Here is a 23556-nt window from a genome sequence, read left to right as displayed (position 1 = left end):
GGCCTGGCCATGTGCTGGTCGTTAGGCGGCTCCCTGGCGGTGTGGTAGGTGGCCGCTCTTGCTTCATTGGCCAGGTCAACCTAGCTCAACTGAACATTGCCTCTCTATGTTGCAATAACAAATAGCGACTTTCGCGCACTCCTTCCAGCACAGGATGCCCCGCCACCGCGCCTTTGTGACTCCACGGCAACAAACAAATTCCGTGCCTTCCCAATCCGCCTTGTAGCGCTGCGTCGTGGCATTCCGTTAGTATTGCGCGCTGTGAGCTCGTTCCCGCCGCCTCCCTTACTCGTTTGCTCTTTCCTCCTTTTGAACGTTCATTTGACGACTCACATTTCCCCTTCTTCCGACATATCAATAAACATCGTCACTCCTTCAACCGCGGGCCCTCTTTGACGCACACCGCCGGCACCTTTCCTTCGTCCGCCGTCTCTCCGTCTATCACGGTATGTCCGTTCTCTATTTGATGCCCTGCGTCCAATTGACATGATGCTGGACCGCGTGGCTAAATCATGTATATCTAGCGACAAGAGCCAGGTCTTTCCTCGGGCTTTTTCATAGCGACAACAATCTGCTTCCACAGCCCACGATAGTAGCCTTATCATCCCTGCCTCTAATTGCGCAGACCTAGCCTTAAGCTGTCCTTCAACGCCCTGGGTTATCACCTCTCCGGCGGCTCCGACGCAAGGTCTTGTGTCTCTAGTTCATACTGAACCGGATCCTTTTCGACTGTCTCCTATAGACTCCATGTCACCTAGCAGCGTGTTATCTTTTCAAGTATTACAACAGCCCATCAGCGGCCAAACATATTACCTTTCCTTTCGATCGAGCCTAGACCAGTTTTCTACCTCAAAGTTTACAACACCCACAACTGCCTCTGATGCCGGACCCTCTACCAACAGAGGTGAAGCAGACGCCTAACCGCCGCAAACCTGGCGCTGGCAGCCGTCGGCCTAACCGCAAGAACTACGCTTCCGAAAACGACGTGGCTAAGGCAGATCCTACCTTCCAGCCGGACTTCGCCCACGATAAGAAGAAGAACAATAACGGCCCGGGGCCATCGACACCCCAAAAGACGCAAAAGAATGCCGTCTCTTCGAAAAGCCCAGCACCAGCCTCACAGGCTGCCTCTGGCAAGGCGGGCAACCGCAGCAACAGGAACCAGCAGAACAACAACCCAAATTCTCCCTCGGCCAAGCCCGGTCGACGCACGCCTCCTCACACGGTTGGTCCAAAGCCTGCAGGAGCCGCTGGTTCCGTCGCAGCTTTTGCCGGTGCAACATTCCATGCCTCGCCTGCTCCCTCGTCCCTGCCGCTGCCCAGCTTCTTCACAAAGGCAGACTCTCCGGGAACACCTAGTGCTCGTCCTTTGAGCGGTTTGAGCCAGCAGCCATCGCCTCCCGCGTCGGACACCGAACTGCCGTCTGCCACTGCGACTAATGCAGCCGACGCACCCTCAGCAGCTCGCCGGAATCCTCTTTTACCGACTAGCGGTGCTGGCATCCCACATGCTCGGGACGAGTCCCCTCTCGACATCCTGTTCCGGGCTGATCGGGCTGAAAAGGAACGAAACAGGCGGGCGAGCTCGGCAAACATCTACGGGGCCCCTGTAGGTCCTTTCTCCCCGCCTTTCCAGTCGCAAGCAATGGCCGACAATTCAAACAGCAACACCTTCCCTCGCGATCTTGCACAGCAGCAGCAGCAGCAGCAGCAGCAGCAGTCGACGCGCCGGCCAGGCCCGACCTTACGCAATTCGAGTTCGGGGATATCCGCTGCTGAACTTGACGGGACGCCTGGTCAGCCCATGGGTCCGGCTTTTTCCACGCCGTTTCAGGATCGCATTCGCGCCGCCCGTCCAGCGGAGAGCAATGGCACCTCTGGCCCAGGGACTCCGGGAGGTTTTAGAGACCTTGCAGCTGGAACTGCACCCTCTCCGCTTGCTGGTGTGCCCTACAACCAACAACTCCCTGCGGCCAGTGTTGATGACCGCAGCGAGGCCCTGAAGAGATTTCTTTTCTCAAAGACGGGTGCTTCTGCGCCGTCGCCCCCCGTACACCCCACGGCGTCTGCTCCCACCACCCCTACTCGGTATCCCGGCCAACCTGGAGGCGCTCAACAGCCACCGATGTACAACGGCTCGCCGTACCAGAACATGTACTCTACATCGTCTGCGAATGGGACGCCTAACCATCAAGGCTACCCCAATGGTCGGCCTCAGGCGACCCCGAGCCGGCCAAACGGCGGCAATGGTGGTGGCTCTTCTCATATTGCGGCCATGGAGGACAGCCTTCGCCAGATCCTTAAGCTGGATTCACCTTTTGGCGGGGCCCCGTCGCCTGGTATCTACCGCCAATCTTAGCTATCTGATCTCTCTGGTTCCGACTCGCTCATGAGCGAAAGATCAAATAATCTTGTCAAAACGGCGCTCATTTGTGACTCTCGTTTGGCCGGACTTTGATCCTATCTAGCAGCACAATTATTTTACGCTGCCGCTAGCTGTTTATACGTTTTTGGCTTTTTTTCCGGTATTCATTTCCTTTTTTATGTCTTTTTGTCATTGCTTGAGGATATGTCCTTTATTACATTGGCGGGAACAGGGATCTCTTTCGACGGTTCTCAATTTTACATTGCGAGCGGCGTTTGTTTACTTTCCGTTGCCGTGCATTCGAGATGTCTCCTTATGTTTTCTTTTATTTCATGACTTTTTGGCCCTATTTCATATTTCATGCCCTAACTTCTCTATTTTCACGTTTCCTTTTTTTTGTCAATTGTTTTTTCATTGTCATCTGTTATCATTCATAGCTGTCTTTCACCGCTTGATATACCGTCTGTCTGTTCTTCTGCTCCTAGACAGCCATGGTGCCTGCTTGGCTTGGACTTCAACGGATGTCTTTACGTCACAGTTGACGGTAGACGGCACATGATCAAATGGGAACCGGTGACGGGAGAGACGGCACGGTTTGACCTCCGTTTCGCTCTATTCCACATGGACATGAGCTTGCCAGCATGTTCTATTCTCAATTTCCTTTGTCACTGTTATTTTCTTCATTGTTTTGTCCTCTTTGTTTTATTTCACATTGTTTGTTTTAATGTACGTGACGCAGTTTGGGACCGAGGCAGTTGAAACACTTACTGGCATGGAATTGGGTCTTCGTTCATCGTCTGTTATGTGGCTCAGACAGGACAGGTCAAGGGTTCTAGGAAGGATATGGGGGAGTGTGGCGGATTGTGGTTTATTTGTCATCTTTTAGGACCCGAGGCCCAGGCGCAAAACTGCATCCGGAGTTTGTCAGGTTTGTTTTTCTGCTCTTTGCATATGTCAAAGGGACAGCGCCTTGCTTATGAAGGATTCAGGCAGCTTTGAGGCGTTTTGGTCCATGTGACAGTCACCCAGCGATAGGTTTTTTTTCTTCCTCCGTGCTTTTGCTTTACACCTTGATGCACAACTCATCAATCCAATTGGCCTTCGCACCGGGAAGGAGAATCCGAGAAGGAGACTTTGCTCTAATCTTTCGCTCTCATTCTATCACCATATGCTGAGCACATCACATCGACTTCGATATCGACTTCGACTTCGACTTCAAATCTAGGATAACGGTGATTTCCTGACAGAATCCCGTTTTTCGCTTGGAGAATCAGGAGGAGAAAGAACGAAGCAGTGCGGGATCACATCGATGCCTTTCGGGGCAAGGTGGTTCATGGGGCAGTGCACACCATGGAAAGGCACAACAACACATCACACACTGAATATTGAACGAAAACAAAAAAAAATCCTAAAATAAAAAATAAAAATTCCTCGGGTGGTGGATGCAGTTTGGAATTTGTCTTCACCTAGGCGACAAAGCAATCTCTAAAAGACATGCGCCTATCATTTTCTAGATAGTTAAATCATATGCAAAGGAGCCGCCCATTTACCATAAACATGACCTTGTAAGCTACCATCGTAATCCCATGTGTTTTTGCTAGCCCTGACGTAAAATGTGGCCGTTTGAGTAAACAAGTACATGCGCAGTTTCGGCAGAGGGTGACTAATCGTCACGTGATCGATTTTCAAGGACGTCAACAGCATCTTCAAGTCAGGAACAAACGGAGTTGATGGAACCTAGTTATGAATCTTCGGCTCACAATGTACCGAACCCTTACAAACAAACGGAAGTAAAAAATACATTGCCGCGCCTTCAAACCCGAACAGAAACGGCATCTCTAGAGACGCAGTAAGTGACCATTTGGCGCCTCCCTCCTAGAGACCTTGCAGTCACTGCTACTTGCTTCGTGTGTGTTTTTCCCTCCGATGTTTACTCTCACCACCCCTTGTTTATTTCCCATATTGATTTTAATGTTCTGACGGCGTCTTCATTAAAGTTGTGATCACAGCTGTTCATGCTGTATCAACATGCTAACTTTGCAATTGACTGCTTCGAGATATTTAACTTCAAACTCTAATCCGTGAACCTTGACACGCGTTCAAGGCATATAAATTTGTATCGGCGCACATCTCCTATCCTCTTCTCTTCTTCTTTATTTTCCCGTCTTTATATAACATGGACGAGCTGGCCTTGCGCCAGCTCAACGGGGACGAAGACGAGGACGAGGCCTTGAGACGCGCTTTGGCCCTTTCCATGGGCGATACTGACGGAGCACCCGGAACAAGCGGTGAGTATACCCGTGACGCTATATCTCGATGAAACAGAAGGAAAACCAAGGGCGAAAAGATCTGGGAGCAGATGTTAGCAAGGAAAACGAGGTGCGAGGTTGACTTTTGGCTGACATAACCAGATGACACAGGTGCCAATAGCGACTCTGGCGCCAAATCACGTGTCCACGTGAGGTCTCTATCCAATGCCACTACAGCATCCACCGCGTCCACCGCGTCGCTATCGCCGCCGCCACCCAGGCCAGAGAACAGTGATGCATCACCAAACATTGCTGCGGGCCTCACGAAACCAGATGGGCCAACTGCGACGGATGCACCTGCTGGTCCGATCGATGCTGCTGCGTCAGTGACTGTACCTGCCATGTCGCTGCTCAATCTCGATCGAAAAGCCATGGAGGCAGAGCGCTTGGCACGCCGACAAAAAGCTCTGGATGCACAGCAATCTCAAAATGATATCGCAACGGGGGCAGAGGCAAGCAAAGACAATACTCAACGTCTTTTGAAGAAGGAAGGCCATGTAGCCCAAACGTGGAAATTGCAACGGTCGCCCAAAAAGAGAAAGGCAGAAGATGACATTATTGTCATCGATGATGACGATGACGACGAAACCGAGAACGCAAAGGGCGACAGCAAAGAAGGCACAAAAGGAAGCGACGACCGAAGAAAAGAAATTCAGCAACCCGATTTATATCCCGTTCCCAGACGACGCAAGATCGATTTGGAGGAAAGCGAAAGCAGAAAGAGCACAGCAACGTCACATTCTCGCGAAAGTTTCAAAGGTCAGCTGGCTGGCCCTTCGGGTGCAGTTGTCTCTGCACCGTCATCACCCCACCTTCCTTACGCCAGAGGTGTAGTGAAGAAAACCTGGGTGCGCGGTCAGCCGCGGCGCGGTGACGACGTCACGATCGAAGAAGTTTGGCAAAAGGACGCTCTGGAATTGGCTGTACTCAGCTCCTTCCAGTGGGACGAAGATTGGATGATGTCGAGACTGGACACGCGACGGACACGCGTCATGCTGATTGCATATGCCGCTGACGATATTCAGGTGCGTTCTACTTTTTACAGTCAGCTCCGGTGTGCCAGAACCTTGTTGTCAGCACCATATTTCATCGCCCCCGGCGCTTCAGTAGCGGCTTCAAAGTGATACCTCGGGTGCGGAGGCGAGGGTACGTGTTTTGTAAAGACACCCTCTCCCTCATGCTAGCTCGAGAGACATTGTGAGGCGTCTGTCTGGACATTCGGGCACAGTGTACTTGAGAATAATACTTGCAAAAGTATTTGGTGGACTCCTAGCTCTCGTCTGCTTGTTTTCATCGTGACGTGGGAAGAAGCACAAAGTGCTGTTCTAACTAATTTTTTTTCGACGAACAGAAAGAGCAAATGAAGGCAAACTCGCAAGGAAGTAACATCCGCTTCTGCTTTCCACGCGTGCAGACGATGGGCCATATGCACTCGAAGCTGCAGCTCCTCAAGTTCCCAGGCCACCTACGTATTGCGGTGCCTACGGGCAACCTTGTCCCTTATGACTGGGGAGAGTCGGGGACTCTTGAGAACGTGAGTGCTTTTTTTCTGTCAAATCGGAAAGACAGAGTTAGGACAGAGAGACCCCAAGACTGAACCCCTCCCTACGGGATTCCCTCGGAACGTTAACGGCGCTGTTACAATCTGGGGCAATTTGACCTTGTTTCGCTCTTTCCTGGCGTTTTGACATCGGATCGCTCTTTCTTTGCAAATCACAATTACACAAACTGACATAAGCCATGCAGATGGTATTTCTTATTGACCTGCCAAAGTTGCCAAAAGGCAGATCGGCGGAAGGTACAGGCACGCCGTTTATGGAGGATTTATCCTACTTCCTTACAGCCCAGGGTGTGGATGCGGCGATGGTGCAGAGCCTTCACAGTTACGACTTTTCGGAGACTGTCCGATATGCCTTTGTGCACTCCATGTACGTTTTTTTATATTTTAATTTCGGTTCCATTTTGGTTTTGATTTGTTTGTTTGTTATACATAGCCTCTGTATTTACTGACTGAAATCAGATCTGGCTCTCACATGGACGAGTCGTGGAAACGCACAGGCTACAGTGGTCTGGGTCGGGCTGTCAAGGCCATGGGATGGGCATCAACAGATCCCATTCAGGTCGATTATATTGTCAGTTCAGATCTCTTTTTCGTTTTTCAGAGCTTTTCATGATTGTTTACCTATGGCCATACTGACCTTTTTATGCTGGCAGTGCTCCTCTGTTGGCTCCGTGTCTGACGACTTGCTCAACGCATTGTACTTTGCCTGCCAAGGTAAGTAGGCAGTCGCTGTCATTCACCACTGCCGCGCCTTCGAATTTCATTTCAATGTCAAATTTCAACAAAATAAACATAAACAACAGGACGTAAATGTTAACATAAAGGTACCTAGGCGATTCCGGTTTAAAGGAACTTGATGCAAGGATGAGAAGACCTCGTGGTGGAAAAGGAAAAAGCTTTGCTGCACCGGCGGCTGCGCCTGTTAACCCCAACAGCCCACAAAACTGCCTACGATTGTACTTTCCGTCGGACGAGACAGTGGGAAGCAGCATCGGGGGCAAGAATGTGAGTCCATGTCTGGTTCTGCCTTCTCAGAACCGACAAGTTGCAGTTTCCAGGGCATTAATTTGTTGACGCTTTGGTTTGTTTCTCTGTTTCCCAGGGCGCAGGTACGATCTGCTTTCAGAAAAAATGGTGGGAAGCCCCCTCCTTCCCAAAGGCGATCCTTCGCGACGTACAGAACGTCCGCACGGGTGTGTTGATGCACACCAAGCTTCTGTTTGTACGCTTGGGATGTAACTCGCAAGAGAGTGAGGCAAGCGATGCGGCTCGCCCGGGCCCGCGTGGATGGGCCTATGTGGGCAGTGCAAACATGTCCGAGAGCGCATGGTGAGTCGTGGGCGATACACCGTCTCGAGATCCGAGAGCGGTTTCTTTTTTGTACCCCTTCATTCCCCGCCATACACCAATACCCTCTCCCTACGTTCTCCCCACGGAAATCTTCTAACATGTTCACAAAGGGGCCGTGTTGTCAAGGATCGGACGACAGGAAAAACAAAAATAACATGCCGCAACTGGGAGTGTGGTGTTTTGGTCCCTGCTTTTACGGAAAACGATCATGGCCATTCTGTGTCGACTACGATGGGAGAAGACGAGAAAATGTTTGACATCTTCCGCAATGTACTGCCGGTACCCATTGTGGCACCAGGCATGAAGTACAATGTCGACTCACTGACGGGCATAATAAAGCAACCGTGGTTTTTTATGGACAGGTGATCGATGACTAGGCCATATCGGGCTCCTGATACGGCCAAGGCTACCGGAAACGCTGGGGACAGTATTCATCTCTGCGCCCCCAACAGACAGAGAAGCTTAGTTGTGCGTTCGTCATGCACACAGCCAACCATTTGCAATCACGATCAAAACAAAGTTGCTGGAGATTAGGCCAGAGACAAGATCCGTTTCGTACCTCATTGCTCGAACAACGCACCCCAGAACATTAGTTTCCAAAGACTTGCATTCATAATAGGCCTATCTTGTAGAGAAAAATCCAGGCTTTCAATTCGTACCCGTATCATGCCCCTTTTTGGCTGCTGCAGGTCGACTTTCGTACACAATATTTTGGATCAGTACAAACAACGCTAGTCCCATTTGGGAAGTGTGTTTGTAAGTTGTGCCCATCCAGCCAATCAGAACCCCGCACTTAACCGCCCCTTATTCTCATGGCTAACATTCTTTAATTCGCCAACCATCAACACAATTGCCGAAGGCCAATGAACGATGCCTAGGCCGTTTTTGTTCAAGTACCCTGAATACATCGTGGGAAAGGTGTTTCTGACAGTTTGACCACGGTCGTGCTCAATTTAACGACCATTTTGTGGCAAAGTCCGGAGCAATAAATCTGGTCTGGTCAGGTTTGGTTTCCTTTGCGTCGCTTTGGGATCTCATGAAACTTGAGAAACCGTTCACCGTAACATTCCAAATATGTTGTATGTATTGGTGCAAAATAAATCATGGCATATACAATTGTCTTTCATTGCCGCCTTTGGTAAGACACAGAGCTCGATACTCCAAGGACTGCGAGTTCCAGTACAAAAGTTGTCACTCTCTTCACCAACCTGCTGTTTCTGATGGTATCGTTCTAAAGAGTCATTGGCAATATTCTGTGCCATAACAGAAGTCACAGCTCCGTGTGAACGAAGTATCTGAAGTAGTTACCACCGTGCGCCGTGCCCAACAAGAGCGTCTACCGTCGTACCTTCATCCATCTCCTTGTACCTTTCCCCCAGTACCTGCAATAAGAAACGGACGTAGTCCACGCCTCCCTCAGTCAGCTTTATCGAAACCATGATGCTGTCATACAGCATCGTGACTGATATTTTTGCTAGTGGCATGTGTAAGAGAACACTCTTTAGTAGTCCGACACCGGTATGATGCCAAACGTAGACGTTAACATGATATCTCTGTGTAGCCTTCGCCAACATGCAGTTCTGTTGCTGAGTGAAGGTGATTATGCCTCCTTACACACGGACACTTCTTTCCTCTGTTGCATCGTGAATAAGAACATCTTCTTTCGTGTATTTAACCCGAGCTCTGCCTCACCTCTATCCCACTGCTTTTTTTTCTTATTTTTTTACATTTTCTTCTCCAAGTGTCTTCACCCGCACCCTATTCTACCAGCTTTATTTGATTCTACGACTCTCAACATCCAACTCCAAGCTTCTACCACCTGCAACCCACACACAAAGCACAACACCACATCGACAACCAAATCGCACTCTCCAGTTTCTTTGGGCTGCTCTCCAAAATGGACAGTTTTTTCGATTTCGACGCCTATTACGACACGTCTTCGACTGAGGCACTGCCAGAGGTTCCTATGGAGTCGGCGATCCTTGAGACACCTCAAAACCCTTCGAGCACAATAGACCAAGGTTGGCCTCAGTCAAGCTCGCCAATTGCTGAGTACGCTTGGGACAACCTTGGTCTATTTTCTGACCCCATGGAATCCGCAGGCTTTGAGGAACCCATGGTCCTTGAGAGCCTTATGGAATCTACAAACCCTGAGCCACTCTCAGACTTGTCGGGGTTTATGGACCTTGGGCCGGCTGTGGACTTGACAGATCCCGCACTACTCACAGACTCTGCGCCCACCATGGATTTTCCACAGACTATGGATCCCGAGGAGCTTGAGCTATTTTTAGGCAACGAGCTGGACACTTCACAATGGCAGCACGTGGACCTTGAGTACCGTGGGATCCGTCAAGACTCTATGCTACCATCATTCTCTACGGCGCTTATTGACCAAGAGCAGCCTGCATACGCCACTTTGCCCCCACCGCTCATGAGCCCCGAGCTCCCTGCGGCAAGGATAGACCCTCGCCTACTGACGCAGCCTTCATCGTCAGTTATGCAGACGGAAGTGTCTGGTTTAAATTGCATGGGATCCGATTTCCATGATGCCAATGCTCTGACTTCTATGGGAGGTATCGCATTGGATCCCAGCACTGTAGAGCGCAAGATCCTTGACTACACCTGCCGTCTTAATGCTGTCCACTACTACAGGAATGGTGACCTCTGGGACTTCCCTGACCTGCTTAGCAACCCCTATGGCTTTGAAACGGAATTCGTCGCCTGTGGGCTACGCTTGAGAAACCTTATGTGGTACAAATACGAGCCCAATGTTGCTCCGCCGGAGCGCACGACGGAGTTGCCTAGTATCGCAGGTGGTTTGACCGTCATGCAGTACTCTAGATTATACACTGAGAGCCGTACAGTATCAAAGTACGAGAATGATCGGGCAGTCGGCTGGGTTTGTTTCATTATTTTTATAAGAAGCCAAGCGATGCAGCCTGCCTCTGGCACCTCTCCCAATGCCACTCTTGTCAACACTTCCCAGAACACTTTAGTCACCACTTCCCAGACCCCAAACATCACTTCCCAGAGTGTCCCGATCACCACTTCCCAGAGCACTTTAGTCAACACTTCCCAGAGCACTTTAGTCAACACTTCCCAGAGCACTTTAGGTAGCACTATTGGCAACCACACCGACGCTGTTGATGTTTCTGGTCCTGCTACATCGCCGGCCAAGTCGTACCTCCAAACAGCTGTGGATTACTGGAACTTGGACGCGGATAAGTGGACCGACGATACATGGTCCTCGGTTTCGATTCCGAGCGAGTTCCTGCCCACAGCGGGAGACAATAATTTGGGCCTTCAGAAGACATTTGTCCAGTGTCCCTTGGCTGCTGAGGCGATTGTTGATCTGGCAATTGGAGGCAAGATCAACTTTGCGACGCAGCGGCCCATGGACGATGTCGTCAGTGGATCTGTTTTCATCTTCAAAGACGGCGAGCACATCAAACGCTGGACTGACAACCATGTGTGGACGGTGAGCCGCAAAGGCGCCGGCGCCGGCGACATGGTCTATCGCGAGGCCATCAAAGGCCAGGCCAGCAGGGAGATCAAGCACATCGAGGTCACCGACGCCAACGCTGCGGAATTTCTGCACATCAGCGCAGACGACATCGCCAAGTGTCGCACGCCCGTCGAAGAAATTGCCAGTCTCCTGGTCTGCGGCTTGACCTCGGCTGATAATCTCAAGCACGGCGGTTTGGTCAAGCGCACAACCAAGGTTGTCCGCTTGGTTGGCGGTGGGCGAGTGGCCCGTGAATCCAAGCCCGTGAAAGACCAGCGGACAGATCCGAGGGTGTTCAGCGTCTATCGTGTCGTGTCGTACTACACGATCAGCGACGTCTGCAACCGTGCCGTGGTGCCATTCCGCGTCTAGCTGCACCCCCTCCTCTTACTGTTGATATTTGCATTTTCGTGTTCTTTGCCAGCAAAGCAGCCAACCAACACAAAATGCCACGTTCATCCTCGACGCTCCATTTTATTTCGGATCGCTGGATGGCAACAGTAAGAGGAGGGGGTGCGCACCATACACAACCCACCTAGACCATGTCACGAGTCACGACAATTTTATTTTGTCTTTGCCTCTGTCTCTGTGTCTTTACTTTTCTGGTTGTATGGTTTGCGCATGCCTCCGCGCTCCTTTCCTGGCGTGTCTCTCCTGTCTACCTCGGCCTTGGCAAACAGCAACTACCCCAAGACACAACCTTATAAGAAACCCTAAGATCACAATAAAAAAAGAACGAAAAAAAAGAAAGAAATAAAAGAAAGAGGAAAGAACAGAAAGCTTGTAGTCGCTCAGAATATATGGCTCGTTTTGTTTTCTACTTATTATTCGTCCTGTTTGTTTCTTGTTTCTCGTTTCCCCCCTCCTTTTGTTTCTCAATTTCTGTTTTCTATCTTTTGTTGGTGTTTTATTTCTCTACTGCCTATTATCTGCTTTTTAATTTTGACACTGGATTTTACTCTTTGTTCCTTATTTCTTTCTTATTTTCTATTCTTTTTTGTTTTATATTTCATGTTTCATATTTTCTATTTCCTATTTTCTATCTTCTGTTTTCGTTTTTTATCTTTCGTTTTTTGTCCTCTGTTTTTCTTTTTCTTTTCTTCTGTTTCTATCTTCTATGTTCTTTTATCTTTTTTCTTATATTCTGTTTCCTGTTAAATTTCCGATTTCTTTGTTATTTGCAAATTACATGTACACGAGATCGTTCCACAAAATTGAAAAAATAAATAATAAAATTCCGAGCCACATGTCATTGTGATATTGTACCATAGAATGTTCAGGAGCTGGAATGACAAACACTTGTAACAAGAGAAAATTCGTATAAGCATGGCTAGACTGGTCAGGCTCATATTCTACGATGGCAGTAAGTCAACCTATCAAGCAGGCCTTTTTGACGTAATTTATATTTTGTTTTGAACTACAATTTTACTGCCCTTGAAAGGTCGCCACACAACTTCCTGTGATTGACGTGGCGATGTTTTCCTGCCTCCCGCACGATACAAAACTGGAAACAACCTTAATAGTTCCTGTTTGCGGTAACATAACAAAATTATCTGAACGGCGTTTACAGCTTGAGCCGTCGCTTGTTGACTCCAAAGTGTCGACTGGCATTGAATAGACCTGCTATCTGGCTTTGTTGCTAGAGGGCTCTCTATTTTGCCAGTTAGTCTAGCGGTCTAGTTCCTATAAGCGCTTAATATCACGTGACCATATAGGGCGGTTTGATAGCTCGCAGGGCCTGCGAAGAACGCAGTGGGAAAAAAATCGCTTCTGGGACATCGTTATCTTATCGCGATTTGTTTCTTGGAGCCCGCAGAAACGTCGACTGCAACAGACAAGAGCTATACTCCAATCTCGAGGGTCGCGAATCGGCCTCTCTTTTGCCTGGAACGTTGCTTTTCTTGATCAACTCGACACATGAAGACAGCGCGACATTCCCTGCCCCTTCGGCAGGGCCTTTCGAGCATTTGCTCGCCCCTGGACCACCGATGCCGACCCGATAGACCAACAGCGCTGCTACGCCAGCGGTGGACGACCCGCGCCCCAGGGTTGCGCCGGCGCGGCTTTGCCGACGTGGCCTCCGGATCGCGACCCCCGTTCGATGTCGTGGTAGTCGGTGGTGGTCATGCCGGTGCTGAGGCATGCGCGGCAGCAGCAAGGACGGGCGCGCGGACCGCGCTGGTCACACCGAAACTGGACAACCTGGGCGTCTGCTCGTGCAACCCGAGTTTCGGCGGTATTGGCAAGGGAACCATTCTGAGGGAGGTTGATGCGATGGATGGCCTGGCGGGCCGCATCATCGACCGCGCTGGCGTGCAGTTCCGGGTGCTGAATCGGCGCAAGGGGCCGGCCGTCTGGGGCCCGCGAGCGCAGATTGACCGAGCGCTGTACAAGAAACACATGCGCGCCGAGCTCGAATCCTACCCGAACCTGTCGATTGTGGAGGGCAGCGTGTCAGACATTGTGGTCGCGGCGGCGGACGAAAAGAGCAACACAGAAATGGCTCGCAGCCGCATCACGGGCATACGTCTCGAGTCGGGCGAGGTGCTTCCCACAAGCACGGTTATCATCACCACGGGAACCTTTCTGGGCGGCGAGATTCACATTGGCCTCGAGGCCTACCCTTCGGGCCGCATGGGCGAGGCAGCCACGTTTGGGCTGAGCCGCTCACTGCGAGAAGCCGGGTTCCAGCTCGGCCGTCTCAAGACAGGCACACCGCCACGGCTCGACCGCAAGTCCATCGATTTTGGCATCCTCGAGGAGCAGCCGGGAGACGAGCCACCCATGCCGTTCAGCTACCTCAACGACCGTGTGGCTGTCGACGGGGACCAGCTGTTGTGCCACGCCACGTACACCAACGAGGCCACACACGACGTCGTGCGGGCCAACCTCGACAAGACAATCCACATTCGCGAGACCGTCAAGGGCCCGCGCTACTGCCCATCGCTCGAGTCCAAGGTCATCCGCTTCGGCCACAAGGACCGCCACATTGTGTGGCTGGAGCCCGAGGGCTTCGACAACGACATTGTCTACCCGAACGGCTTGTCGATGACGGTGCCAGCAGAGGCGCAGGAGCAGCTGCTGCGCACGATCCGAGGCCTCGAAAACGTGACGATGCTGCAGCCCGGCTATGGCGTCGAGTACGACTACGTGGACCCGCGCAGCCTCAAAGCCACGCTCGAGACCAAGGCCATTGACGGCTTGTTCCTGGCCGGCCAGATCAACGGCACCACGGGCTATGAGGAGGCTGCCGGCCAGGGCATCGTGGCAGGCATCAACGCGGGCCGTGCGGCGCAGGGCCTGGAAACCGTGCGGCTGTCGCGCGCCGACGGCTACATTGGCATCATGATTGACGATCTCATCACCAAGGGCGTGTCGGAGCCGTATCGCATGTTCACGGCGCGGTCCGAGTTCCGCCTCAGCGCGCGCTTCGACAACGCCGACGAGCGGCTGACGGAAAAGGCGCGCGCATGGGGCGTGGTCGGCGACCGGCGCTGGGACCGCTACTGCGCGGACCGCGACCAGGCCGCCGAGCTGACAAGCCTGCTGCGCGGCGTCGTCCTGAGCGCGCCCGCATGGCAGCGCCTGGGCTTCAATGTGCGCGAGGACACCAAGATGCGCAACGGCCTCGACATGATGCGCGTGACGGGCGTCGCGGGCGTCGACGACCTTGTGGCGCGCGGCGCTGTGCCCAACGGGGAGCGTATCCTCGACAATTTCGCGCCGCACGTGCGCCGCCGCGTGTCCATTCATGCGCAGTACGCGCCCTACGAGGCGGCGCAGCTCGCGGAGCGCTCGCGCGTGGCACGGGACGAGGCGCTGCAGCTGCCGACGGACCTGGATTACGCACAAGTGACGGGCCTCAGCATTGTGGAGCGGGCGACGTTGACGGAGACGCGGCCCGAGACCTTGGCCCAAGCGCGGCGGCTCGAGGGTATGACGCCAGCCGGATGTGTTAAGCTGCTCAGATACGTGAACCGGCTGCAGAGAACCGTCAGCGTGGAGGAGAACGCTATTCTAGCGTCGGCCGACGGCGACATGGCGACTGTGGATGCGGAGGCACGCGCAGCCGATCTGTCGTGAGAAGACGTTGGCCCGACTTGATCTGTACGAAGCGATTACGACGACGACATGGACAATTGCATAAAGAGCATCTGGGTGTTTGGTGTCGGTTAGCATTTTTGTCGAATTCCTTGTTTCTTTTCCACTCTCTGTAGACTCCCAATGACCAGATGACGAAGCTATGATACATAAATGCACAAAATACTATTCAAAAATAAACGACGCCCCTGCTCCGTTTCCCTTTAAGTTTGGTCAAACTCCGATGCCCTTTACTCGCGAGCATGGTGCTCCCACCCGTACACAGCCTCTCCCCCCATCTCATGGCGACTTGGCCTTTTGCGTCAAGATCTTGACGGCGTCCTTGCTGTACACGTAGCTCGCGCCGCTCCACACCGTCGTCACTGCCACAATGTACTGCATCACAGTCAGCGCGGCCGTCAGGTCGTACGGTCCGCCCAGCATCGCCGCCACCGTGCCCGTGCTCGCCGCCAGAACGGGCGCTGCCGTGGTCACCCCCATCAGCGCCAGCTGCAAGAACGTGTTGTACTTGCTAATGGTTGTCGGCCGCACCTCGGCCGACGGCAGCGAGAAGTCCCAGTACCGCGAAAACGTCTTGGGTGGCGGCAGCGACACCCAGCGGTAGTAGATGGCGGCCACGCCCAGCCCCGCGTCGCGGCCCAGGACGAGCACGGCCAGCCACACGGGCAGCCCGCCCTGCGCGGCTAAGCTCACGGCCAGCACGGTCATGAGCACTTTGTCGGCCATGGGGTCGATCACGCTGCCGACGACGGTGTGCAGGTTCCAGCGGCGGGCGATCCAGCCATCCAGAATGTCGGTGACGGCAGCGGCGGCCAGCAGCGAGAGGGCCCAGCCAGGCTGGTCGGCGACGATCAGGTAGCCGACAAAGGGCGCGGCAATGAGGCGGGCGACCGTCAGAAAGTTGGGGACGGTATAGATGTTCTCGTGGCGGGTTGTGGTCGTGGGCCGGAGTATGTGGGAAGAAGAGGAAGAAGCGGCTGGAGTAGGTGGTGAAGAGGAGCCCTTGTCCGATAGGAGGCGCACATGCTGCTGTTGCCGGCCGAGAGCACCGCTCCGTAGACGAGATAGAAGGACCCCACAGAGCGGACTCTGAGCACGTGACGGTGATCCAGAGGACGGAGCGCAGAGTGTCGACACGGCCGACATTTTCGATGCGCTCGATATTGGCCTTGTTTGTGGGCCCGACGGCTGTGTCTGTGTCTGGGGCCATACCGAGGCCAGCGCAAAGGGCGACAAAGGCGTTGACGTCGCTGCCAATGCTGCAAAAACGGTCGCGGTCCCCTGGCCGCCCCGGCCGCTCCGGCCGCAGCCTGCTATCGTGAGCCTCAGCATTGGCTCGACCCTATGTGACGACGCAAGGGTATGACGGCACAATGGACCTTGGCTGGGTGTACTGCCAAGGCGACGGCGCTCGGTGGTTGTGGCCGTGTGCCCGTGGCGCAAGAATGTGAAATTCGGGATGCGTTTCCTTGGACGGCAAAGACGGCCCCGGAGGGTAAGAAAAGAAAATTTTAGGGCGCGTTCACCGGTTGCAGGCCACTGAGTGGCCGGAGAAAGACTGCGTCAGTGTGAGCGGCTGTCTGGGGGCTAGCTTGCCCGCGGCAACTAGTGGGTCCAGCCTTGTGAACGGCACAAACAGCACTGAAACATTGAGACAAGCCCAAGCCTAGTTTTGTGCAACCAAATTACAACTGTTCGAAATGTCTCCCCATCGTCGTCTGATTATATGTCTGGAAGCTGTTTTGTACGTAGCAGGCTAAAAATCTGTAGAAAAAGACGGAAGTGACAAAAGAAAGCAAAACGCAAAACGCCATCACAGGAAGACAGCTCCTCTGCATGCGTAATTTAAGCCCACTCTGCCAATCGACTCGGAGCCTCTTGTCGATTATCGCCGCCCAATCTCCTTGCGCAACCGTCCTGCAGCCGTCGTCGGTGGCGGCTCTGGCCACGACGACACTGCTTCGTCCACCTCCTCCCAGAAGCTGTCGGCATTGTGGATGGTCGTGCCGCCCAGAACGATACGCACGCCGGGGGCCGTCTCGTTGAGACTGGCTACCGTCTTGGCCTCCTCGTACGTCGCACCGCCTACCATAAAGACGACAATGTCCTGTGGCTTGTCACGCGTCGTGCCACCGCCCTCGACGAATGGATACTGCTGCTCGCGCAGCCGGCCCTTGATGAGGTTCTGGAGAGTCGTCTCGAGCAGCGGCGAGTGCATCGTATACACGTTGTCGACACCTTTGAGGCCGCGCAGGGCCTTGGCACCGCCAGCAAAAATGCCCGACGACTCGAAAATGTCGGCAATGCCGCCCGCACCGGCACCGCTACCGCCGGCAGTTGCATGGTGCAACGACTGCTGGAAGGCGAGCAGCTTTGCCACCAGATCCGCCTTGCGCTGGGGCACGTTACCGGCGGCCGTCAGTAGATCCACGAGCATGGCCAGGTTGGTCTGGCTCTGCTTCTCGTAGCGGAGGGCGTACAATGCCACCAGGCCGACCTTGGCGTCGGCCGTCACCGATGGCTTCTGGATCAGTGTTTGGACCGTCTAGTAGAGGTTCCGTTAGTATCTGCGCATATGTCCAAACTGACAACTGGGCACAATATAGAGATCGACAGAGAGAGACTCACCTTCAAATCGGCCGCGTGGTTGTCGTTGCAAGCAAGGCTCTGCTCGCACTCGCTGACTTCCAACAGGTCCTCCTGGCCGACGCGGCGGCTGAGCTCTGAGATGAGGTGCACATGCTTGCTGACATTGCCCGACAGCTTCCGGAACTCGGGGTATTCCTCCACAAACCGCTTCATGTCGGCAATCGACTCGAGGTTCTCGTTGTTCTTGTGCTTGGACTGGAACTGCGCCACATAGTCCTTGACATTGGAACCCAGGTCGCCAAAATTGAGGTACATGTTCTTTTTGAAAAAAGGGTCCTGGTCCTGCGACAGCACAATCTCACGCAGGTCCGGGCCCGGTTCGGACGACGGGCCTGCCGCGCCGGCGGGGGCCTCTTTGGCCTGCAGGTCCACGCGCCCGTTGCGGATGCCAAACAACTGGTGCACCATCGCCTGGTACGTCCATTGCGTGAGGAGCGGCGTCACGGCGTCCTCGCGGCGGTCCAGGATCAGCAGGATGGGCGGCGTGTCGACGGGCCGGAAATCAAACAGCTGCTGCTCTTCCTGTGTCATGCGGTACCGCACCTCTGTGGCCAGCTTCTTGGCAAGCAGGCTGCTCTTTGTGTACCGGATCAGCGGCTTCTTCTTGAGCGCCAGCAGCACCGCCAGGACGCCCTCGGTCGACCGCTGCAGCGCGTCCGCGTTCCACGAATCGGACGTGGGGCCCCATACGTGCGTGATCAAGCTGCTGGTCGACAGGCGGCCGAGGTCGAGCGTGAACAGGTCCGGGTTGATGACCACAAAGTCGGCAAAGTACTCCTGCACGCGCTTGACGACCTCGTGGTCGTCGGCCTCGGCAAGCCGCTCCATCGACGACTTTTTGACGACGTTGCTGAAGAACAGGTTGTATTCGCCGTAGCGCGGGTCGCGCAGCTCTTCGACCAGCAGCTGGATCGACTCGGCCGAGGGCCGCACGAAGCAGTAGCAGCGCAGATGGCGCATCTTTTCGCGGTTGGCATTGTCCAGCCGGTCCGTCAGGTACACCTCGTGGTTCAGGAGCGTCGATTGTGTAATGGCCGTCGACACGATGGGCACTGTCTCGCGGTCGAGCAGCAAGATCTTCATTTTCGCCGAGATGGTGGCCGACGCAGCCGCCGAGGACCCCGCGCCAGGGGCGTCGCCGGCCGTCACCATCTTGTTGACATAGCCGGTCACGGCCTGCACGACGTCCATGGCCGTACAATGCGTACGAGTGTGAGCGCTGGATGGAGTGGGAGAGGAGAAGGAGGCGTGCCGAAATACGGGGTTTCGGATCCGGATGGATCGGAGGTTGTCGTCGCCTGTCGCCTGATTGCTGTCACGGCGTAGCAAGAAGCCAGAAGGCTGCTGAGCAGCAACGAATCGGCGAAATGAAAGAGTGCAGAGATTCGGAGGCAGCTGGTATCTCTCAAGGCGCGGTGCGCGCGTCTAATTGGCAATCGTAGGTCGTGAGGTTATGCTGTCAATGATTGCCAGCGAATGCAGATGTGTTGCGACGATGCTGCAAATGGAGCCTATTGCCTGCTGCATAGACGCCTGTGACGTTCTGCCAGCCTGCGCCAGCTAGACCAGCTAAGCTTTTATGTAGAGGTACATTTAACTGTATAAATTTTATAAGACTATACACGTACAGATACATAACGATAAGATAAGCCCCAAAACAAGCTGCGCTAGCACGCTGGACAAAGACCTGCTGCTGGCTTTTGGACCACGATTTTGGTCCCCCGAGCAAATACAAATAAATCGACCGCCGAACAACACCCAGCTCCAGCCTCCATGACGGCGCAATAACCAGTGCCGTCGGCATCCCGACTGCCACCGACATCTTCCTCTCTCTTCACACAGCAATCCGACTTCCGGTGTCCCGGTTTTGGGTGGCCATGGTCAAGGACGTCTGCCCGCCTCAGGCAGAGCCAGCGTGCGTTCGACTTGTCCCGCTTTCTTTGTTCTTCTTCCGTCCCAACTAGAAGCTCTGTTCGGCTGACATGAACCCTTTTTTGCCTCATTTAGCCTCTCCTTTACCCAAGGCCTAATCGTTGGCCAACTGTCTGTCGTTCTGCTTGTTGCGGCCTTCATCAAATTCTTCATATTTGGCGACCCTCCATCGGCCGAAACCACCGCCTCACAACGAGCCTCGGAACGGCGCTCGCGTACCGATGCACACAGACAATCTCTCCTCACACTTCGTGCCTCGCAGCTAGATCTGCAACGCGGCAATCCTCAAGGCCTGGGCCGAGGCGGTCACGGCCTCGGCCACCAGTCGAGTAGCACCCATGAATTCCTGCAGCCGCCGTCGACGGGCGCACAAGGCGCGGCCGGGACGCACCAGCAGCAGCTCAACAACCGCCGTACGTCCAGTGTGCTCCGCCGGCCGCCTGTCCTTACCATCGGCTCCATTCTCAACAAGACCTACTACCGCGTCGACAGCCACCAGCCCGAGAGTCTGGACTGGTTCAACGTGCTCATTGCCCAGACCATTGCGCAGTTCCGCAACGACGCCCAGCACAACGATGCCATTCTCACATCGCTCACAAAGGCGCTGAACGGCACGTCACGGCCCGACTTTCTCGACGAGATTCGCGTCACCGAGCTGAGCCTGGGCGAGGACTTTCCCATCTTTAGCAACTGTCGCATCATCCCTGTCGACGAGGACGGGTATGCCACAAACGCCGGTGGCGGTGGCGGCGGCGGTGGAGCTGCTGGCCTTGCGGGCGCCACGCGGCTGCAGGCACGCATGGACGTCGACTTGAGCGACATGATCACCCTGGCCGTCGAGACCAAGCTGCTGCTCAACTACCCACGGCGCCTGTCCGCCGTGCTCCCCGTCGCGCTGGCCGTGTCGGTTGTGCGCTTCAGCGGCACGCTCTCTGTCTCATTCGTGCCGAGCAACCCGTCGCAGGCCACACCCACCAAGATGATCTTTGCCTTCCTCGACGACTACCGCCTCGACTTTTCGATCCGCAGCTTGCTGGGCAGCCGGTCCCGGCTGCAGGACGTACCCAAGATTGCCCAGCTCATCGAGTCGCGGCTGCATCGCTGGTTCGACGAGCGTGCCGTCGAGCCGCGCTTCCAGGAAATTGAGTTGCCAAGCCTGTGGCCGCGCATGAGGAATGCGCGCGGCGGCGGTGCCGGCCCGCCGAGCGAAGATGTGTCCATGTCCGACGGGGGTGCACAGGCAGGCGGCAGCGGGGCTGCTTCAGGTGGTGCTGGCGGTGCCGGCGGTGCTGGCGCAGCTCGCACGGGCTCGAACGCGATGCCGACGAGCGGCAATGCTGCAGGTCCGGCCAGTGCCGCCGGCCCTACAGGGGCGGGTGTTGGTGGTAATGGACCGGGACCGGCAAACGGCGGCCTGGATGTGCTGCGACAAAACCGACCAGAGTCGAGGGACTCGCGCGATTCAGTCGCAACGCGCGACACCCGAGACCCGCGGCGCGAGGCCGAGACCGAAAGCTGGGTCGAGCGGCAAGTGCCGCCTTCCTTGCACCAGCACCAGTCGTCGCTGTCGTCTATTTCAACAGCGCAAGGCCAGTCGCATACATCTGGCTACGTCTCACATCACCAGCAACACACATTGCGGCCGTCACAAGACTCGCTGCGGTTCCGGCGGCGGTCACGGCACGACGATGGCTTTTCCATGCCTGGATCGCTTCCCGACATGGGCATAAATCCGCACGGTTGAGATTTACTCGTTGTCGAAACCCGATATACAATGGAGTTCAATTGAACGTTTTATAGATGTGTGGGAATATTTACGGTTTTTTTTTCAGAATAAATTAAAAGAAAATGGGAGAATAAAATAAACAAACGGCACGCGCAATTATTGACGATTTACTGCTCTCCCCACCTCAGGTATCATACAAACAAAAAAGCCGCTATTCTACAGACTGAGACCTTTAAAGGGTTTCAATGGAATCACCACGGAGATTTATATTCTTAGACAGCTTGGTTGTAAAGCCGTTTCAACAAAACAATGTACCATAATTTTGCATACAAAACGCAGGACACGGCTAACAAGTCTATACAAAAACAGTACTCCTATTCCCTTCATCCCTAATTGAATGCTCCTTTGCAAGACGAGCGTGACAACAGCCTCTGAACTTCTCTCACCACCAGACCTCTTCCAAACGTGGCTTTAGTGGAAAGACACCAAGGCCAACGGACTCTCCGTTTGCGACCAGAGATGCTGGTACCAGTAGATGGCGCCCGTCACGAGCAGGATGTAGTACGCAATGGTCCAGAGAAGGCTGCCATGGGACTGAGGCGGCTGTGCCGACGACGACGCCACATTGCCGCCGCTCTCCGGGTTGCGCTGCACGCGGCCCCAGAACCGGGGCAGGCCCATGCTGTTGCAGAAGCTGTGCACGACGCACACGGCTAGCAGGCTGCCTGTGCGCAAGTACAGGAATGTCGCGTAGCTGCCAAACAGCGTTGTATACGCAAACTGGACAAGCGACCGCAGCACGACCTGCGCTTTGGGCACGCCCGGGTGCGTCACCGAAAACTCGTAGGCGTGGTGCAGGTGCGCGAGGCCAAACACAATGGGCGACAGCAGCACAGTACGGCCCACGGGCGTGTGCGCGAGGAGCAACGGCGGCACACCGGCGGCGCGGAACAGGACCTCTTCAGTGACTGGACCGGCGACGAGGTTGCGCCAGTCGGTCCACTCGCCCAGAAAGTAGAGGGGACCAAACAGACGGGGGGCCGTAGACCCGTCAGCGCTGGCGCGGCCCGCCCACGCACGCCAGCCGCGCTCGACAACAAAGTACTCAAAGAGGGGGCCCACGAAGAGGCCCGCCGTCAGCAGAAGAGCATTCCATGTCTCGACGAGGCCGACGGGGAAAACGCCCATGAGATGGAGGGCATCAAAGTTGAGAAGGCGCGTGCCGTCGCCGGGCTTGCCGTTGGTCGTGAGGAGAAGGAATGTGACGACAGAGCAGATGGCGCAGCTCACGCTGACGGAGGCGATGCGCGCTCGAATGACGGAGGGCGCATCGCGCGAGAGCGAGGGCGAGGGCCGGGTGAGGCTGGAGAGGTAGAAGGGCGCGACATAGATGATGGTGTAGACGACCAGGAGGAGGACGGCCGTCCGGGTGGTGATGGGCGGAGGGACCTCTTCTGCAAACATGGCCGTGGTTAGCATAGGATGCAGAGCAACGCTGTTTGCTGAGAGTTGTGCTTGGTAGAGACAAGATCGGCAGAGGATTTCGGAGAGCCTGGTCAAAAGCCAAGCGTCACAGCGCTGTCCAGGCGATGTGGGCGACCTACGTTTCGGCTTATGCCAGATGTATTTATCAATGAGCCCCTTCACGGCCGGCATGATGGGCAGCGCGGATGCAGATGGCAAAGCCCTAGGAATATGACGGGAGCTGTTTGGTTGCCGTCACGTTCTTTGTCGTTGGCAAAGCTGGTGTCGCAAGGGAGGCTCTGCTTTTGCGATTGGTGCGGATGGCCGCACAAAGCCCTCAATGGGAACAATAGCAACGACGACGATGCGTCGAAGGGGTGGCACAATACGAACAGATGCGGAGGACGAGCAACTGCAACCTGGACGGGCGAGCCCTCGAAAGTTGACGAGCTTTACCCATACGAATTAAGGTGAGCAGAAACACTACGATATGCAATTGAACGGCAAGCGCAAGGGGACCGCACACGGCCAGCCGCATTGTCAGCTCTCGCTGGGACAGGACCCACTCGTCGCTCTGTTTCCCCTCCGGCTGGC

At 54.6% G+C, this 23556-nt stretch overlaps 8 protein-coding genes across 8 annotated transcripts; 5 read left to right on the top strand and 3 right to left on the bottom strand.

The window, feature by feature from the left end:
* Positions 1–880: 880 nt before the first annotated feature.
* Positions 881–2359, top strand: SPBR_00568 (proteophosphoglycan 5; the record flags this gene model as incomplete). Its single annotated transcript, XM_040758887.1, has 2 exons — positions 881–1609; positions 1637–2359. The coding sequence occupies 2 exons, from the start codon at positions 881–883 to the stop codon at positions 2357–2359; spliced, it is 1452 nt and encodes a 483-aa protein (XP_040618686.1).
* A 2182-nt stretch (positions 2360–4541) lies between these two features.
* SPBR_00242 (uncharacterized protein) lies at positions 4542–6957 on the top strand (the record flags this gene model as incomplete). Its single annotated transcript, XM_040758561.1, has 6 exons — positions 4542–4653; positions 4777–5699; positions 6026–6208; positions 6421–6602; positions 6695–6806; positions 6889–6957. The coding sequence occupies 6 exons, from the start codon at positions 4542–4544 to the stop codon at positions 6955–6957; spliced, it is 1581 nt and encodes a 526-aa protein (XP_040618685.1).
* A 2525-nt stretch (positions 6958–9482) lies between these two features.
* Positions 9483–11462, top strand: SPBR_00357 (uncharacterized protein; the record flags this gene model as incomplete). Its single annotated transcript, XM_040758676.1, has 2 exons — positions 9483–10484; positions 10617–11462. The coding sequence occupies 2 exons, from the start codon at positions 9483–9485 to the stop codon at positions 11460–11462; spliced, it is 1848 nt and encodes a 615-aa protein (XP_040618684.1).
* Positions 11463–13007: 1545 nt separating this feature from the next.
* Positions 13008–15173, top strand: SPBR_00304 (tRNA uridine 5-carboxymethylaminomethyl modification enzyme; the record flags this gene model as incomplete). Its single annotated transcript, XM_040758623.1, has 1 exon — positions 13008–15173. The coding sequence occupies one exon, from the start codon at positions 13008–13010 to the stop codon at positions 15171–15173; it is 2166 nt and encodes a 721-aa protein (XP_040618683.1).
* Positions 15174–15470: 297 nt separating this feature from the next.
* Positions 15471–16401, bottom strand: SPBR_00891 (cardiolipin synthase; the record flags this gene model as incomplete). The annotated part of the gene is made up of 2 exons (XM_040759210.1): positions 15471–16168; positions 16266–16401. The coding sequence occupies 2 exons, from the start codon at positions 16399–16401 to the stop codon at positions 15471–15473; spliced, it is 834 nt and encodes a 277-aa protein (XP_040618682.1).
* A 675-nt stretch (positions 16402–17076) lies between these two features.
* SPBR_00366 (vacuolar protein sorting-associated protein 45) lies at positions 17077–19031 on the bottom strand (the record flags this gene model as incomplete). Its single annotated transcript, XM_040758685.1, has 2 exons — positions 17077–17736; positions 17820–19031. 2 exons carry the CDS (start codon positions 19029–19031, stop codon positions 17077–17079), a joined length of 1872 nt encoding a protein of 623 aa, XP_040618681.1.
* Positions 19032–19717: 686 nt separating this feature from the next.
* SPBR_00423 (mitochondrion biogenesis protein) lies at positions 19718–21516 on the top strand (the record flags this gene model as incomplete). Its single annotated transcript, XM_040758742.1, has 2 exons — positions 19718–19755; positions 20004–21516. 2 exons carry the CDS (start codon positions 19718–19720, stop codon positions 21514–21516), a joined length of 1551 nt encoding a protein of 516 aa, XP_040618680.1.
* A 453-nt stretch (positions 21517–21969) lies between these two features.
* SPBR_00848 (prenyl protein peptidase) lies at positions 21970–22962 on the bottom strand (the record flags this gene model as incomplete). Its single annotated transcript, XM_040759167.1, has 1 exon — positions 21970–22962. One exon carries the CDS (start codon positions 22960–22962, stop codon positions 21970–21972), a length of 993 nt encoding a protein of 330 aa, XP_040618679.1.
* Positions 22963–23556: the final 594 nt, after the last annotated feature.

Source organism: Sporothrix brasiliensis, assembly GCF_000820605.1.
Source record: "Sporothrix brasiliensis 5110 chromosome Unknown Cont19, whole genome shotgun sequence".
Taxonomy (NCBI): domain Eukaryota; kingdom Fungi; phylum Ascomycota; class Sordariomycetes; order Ophiostomatales; family Ophiostomataceae; genus Sporothrix; species Sporothrix brasiliensis.
This window is presented reverse-complemented; position numbering and strand designations above follow the sequence as displayed.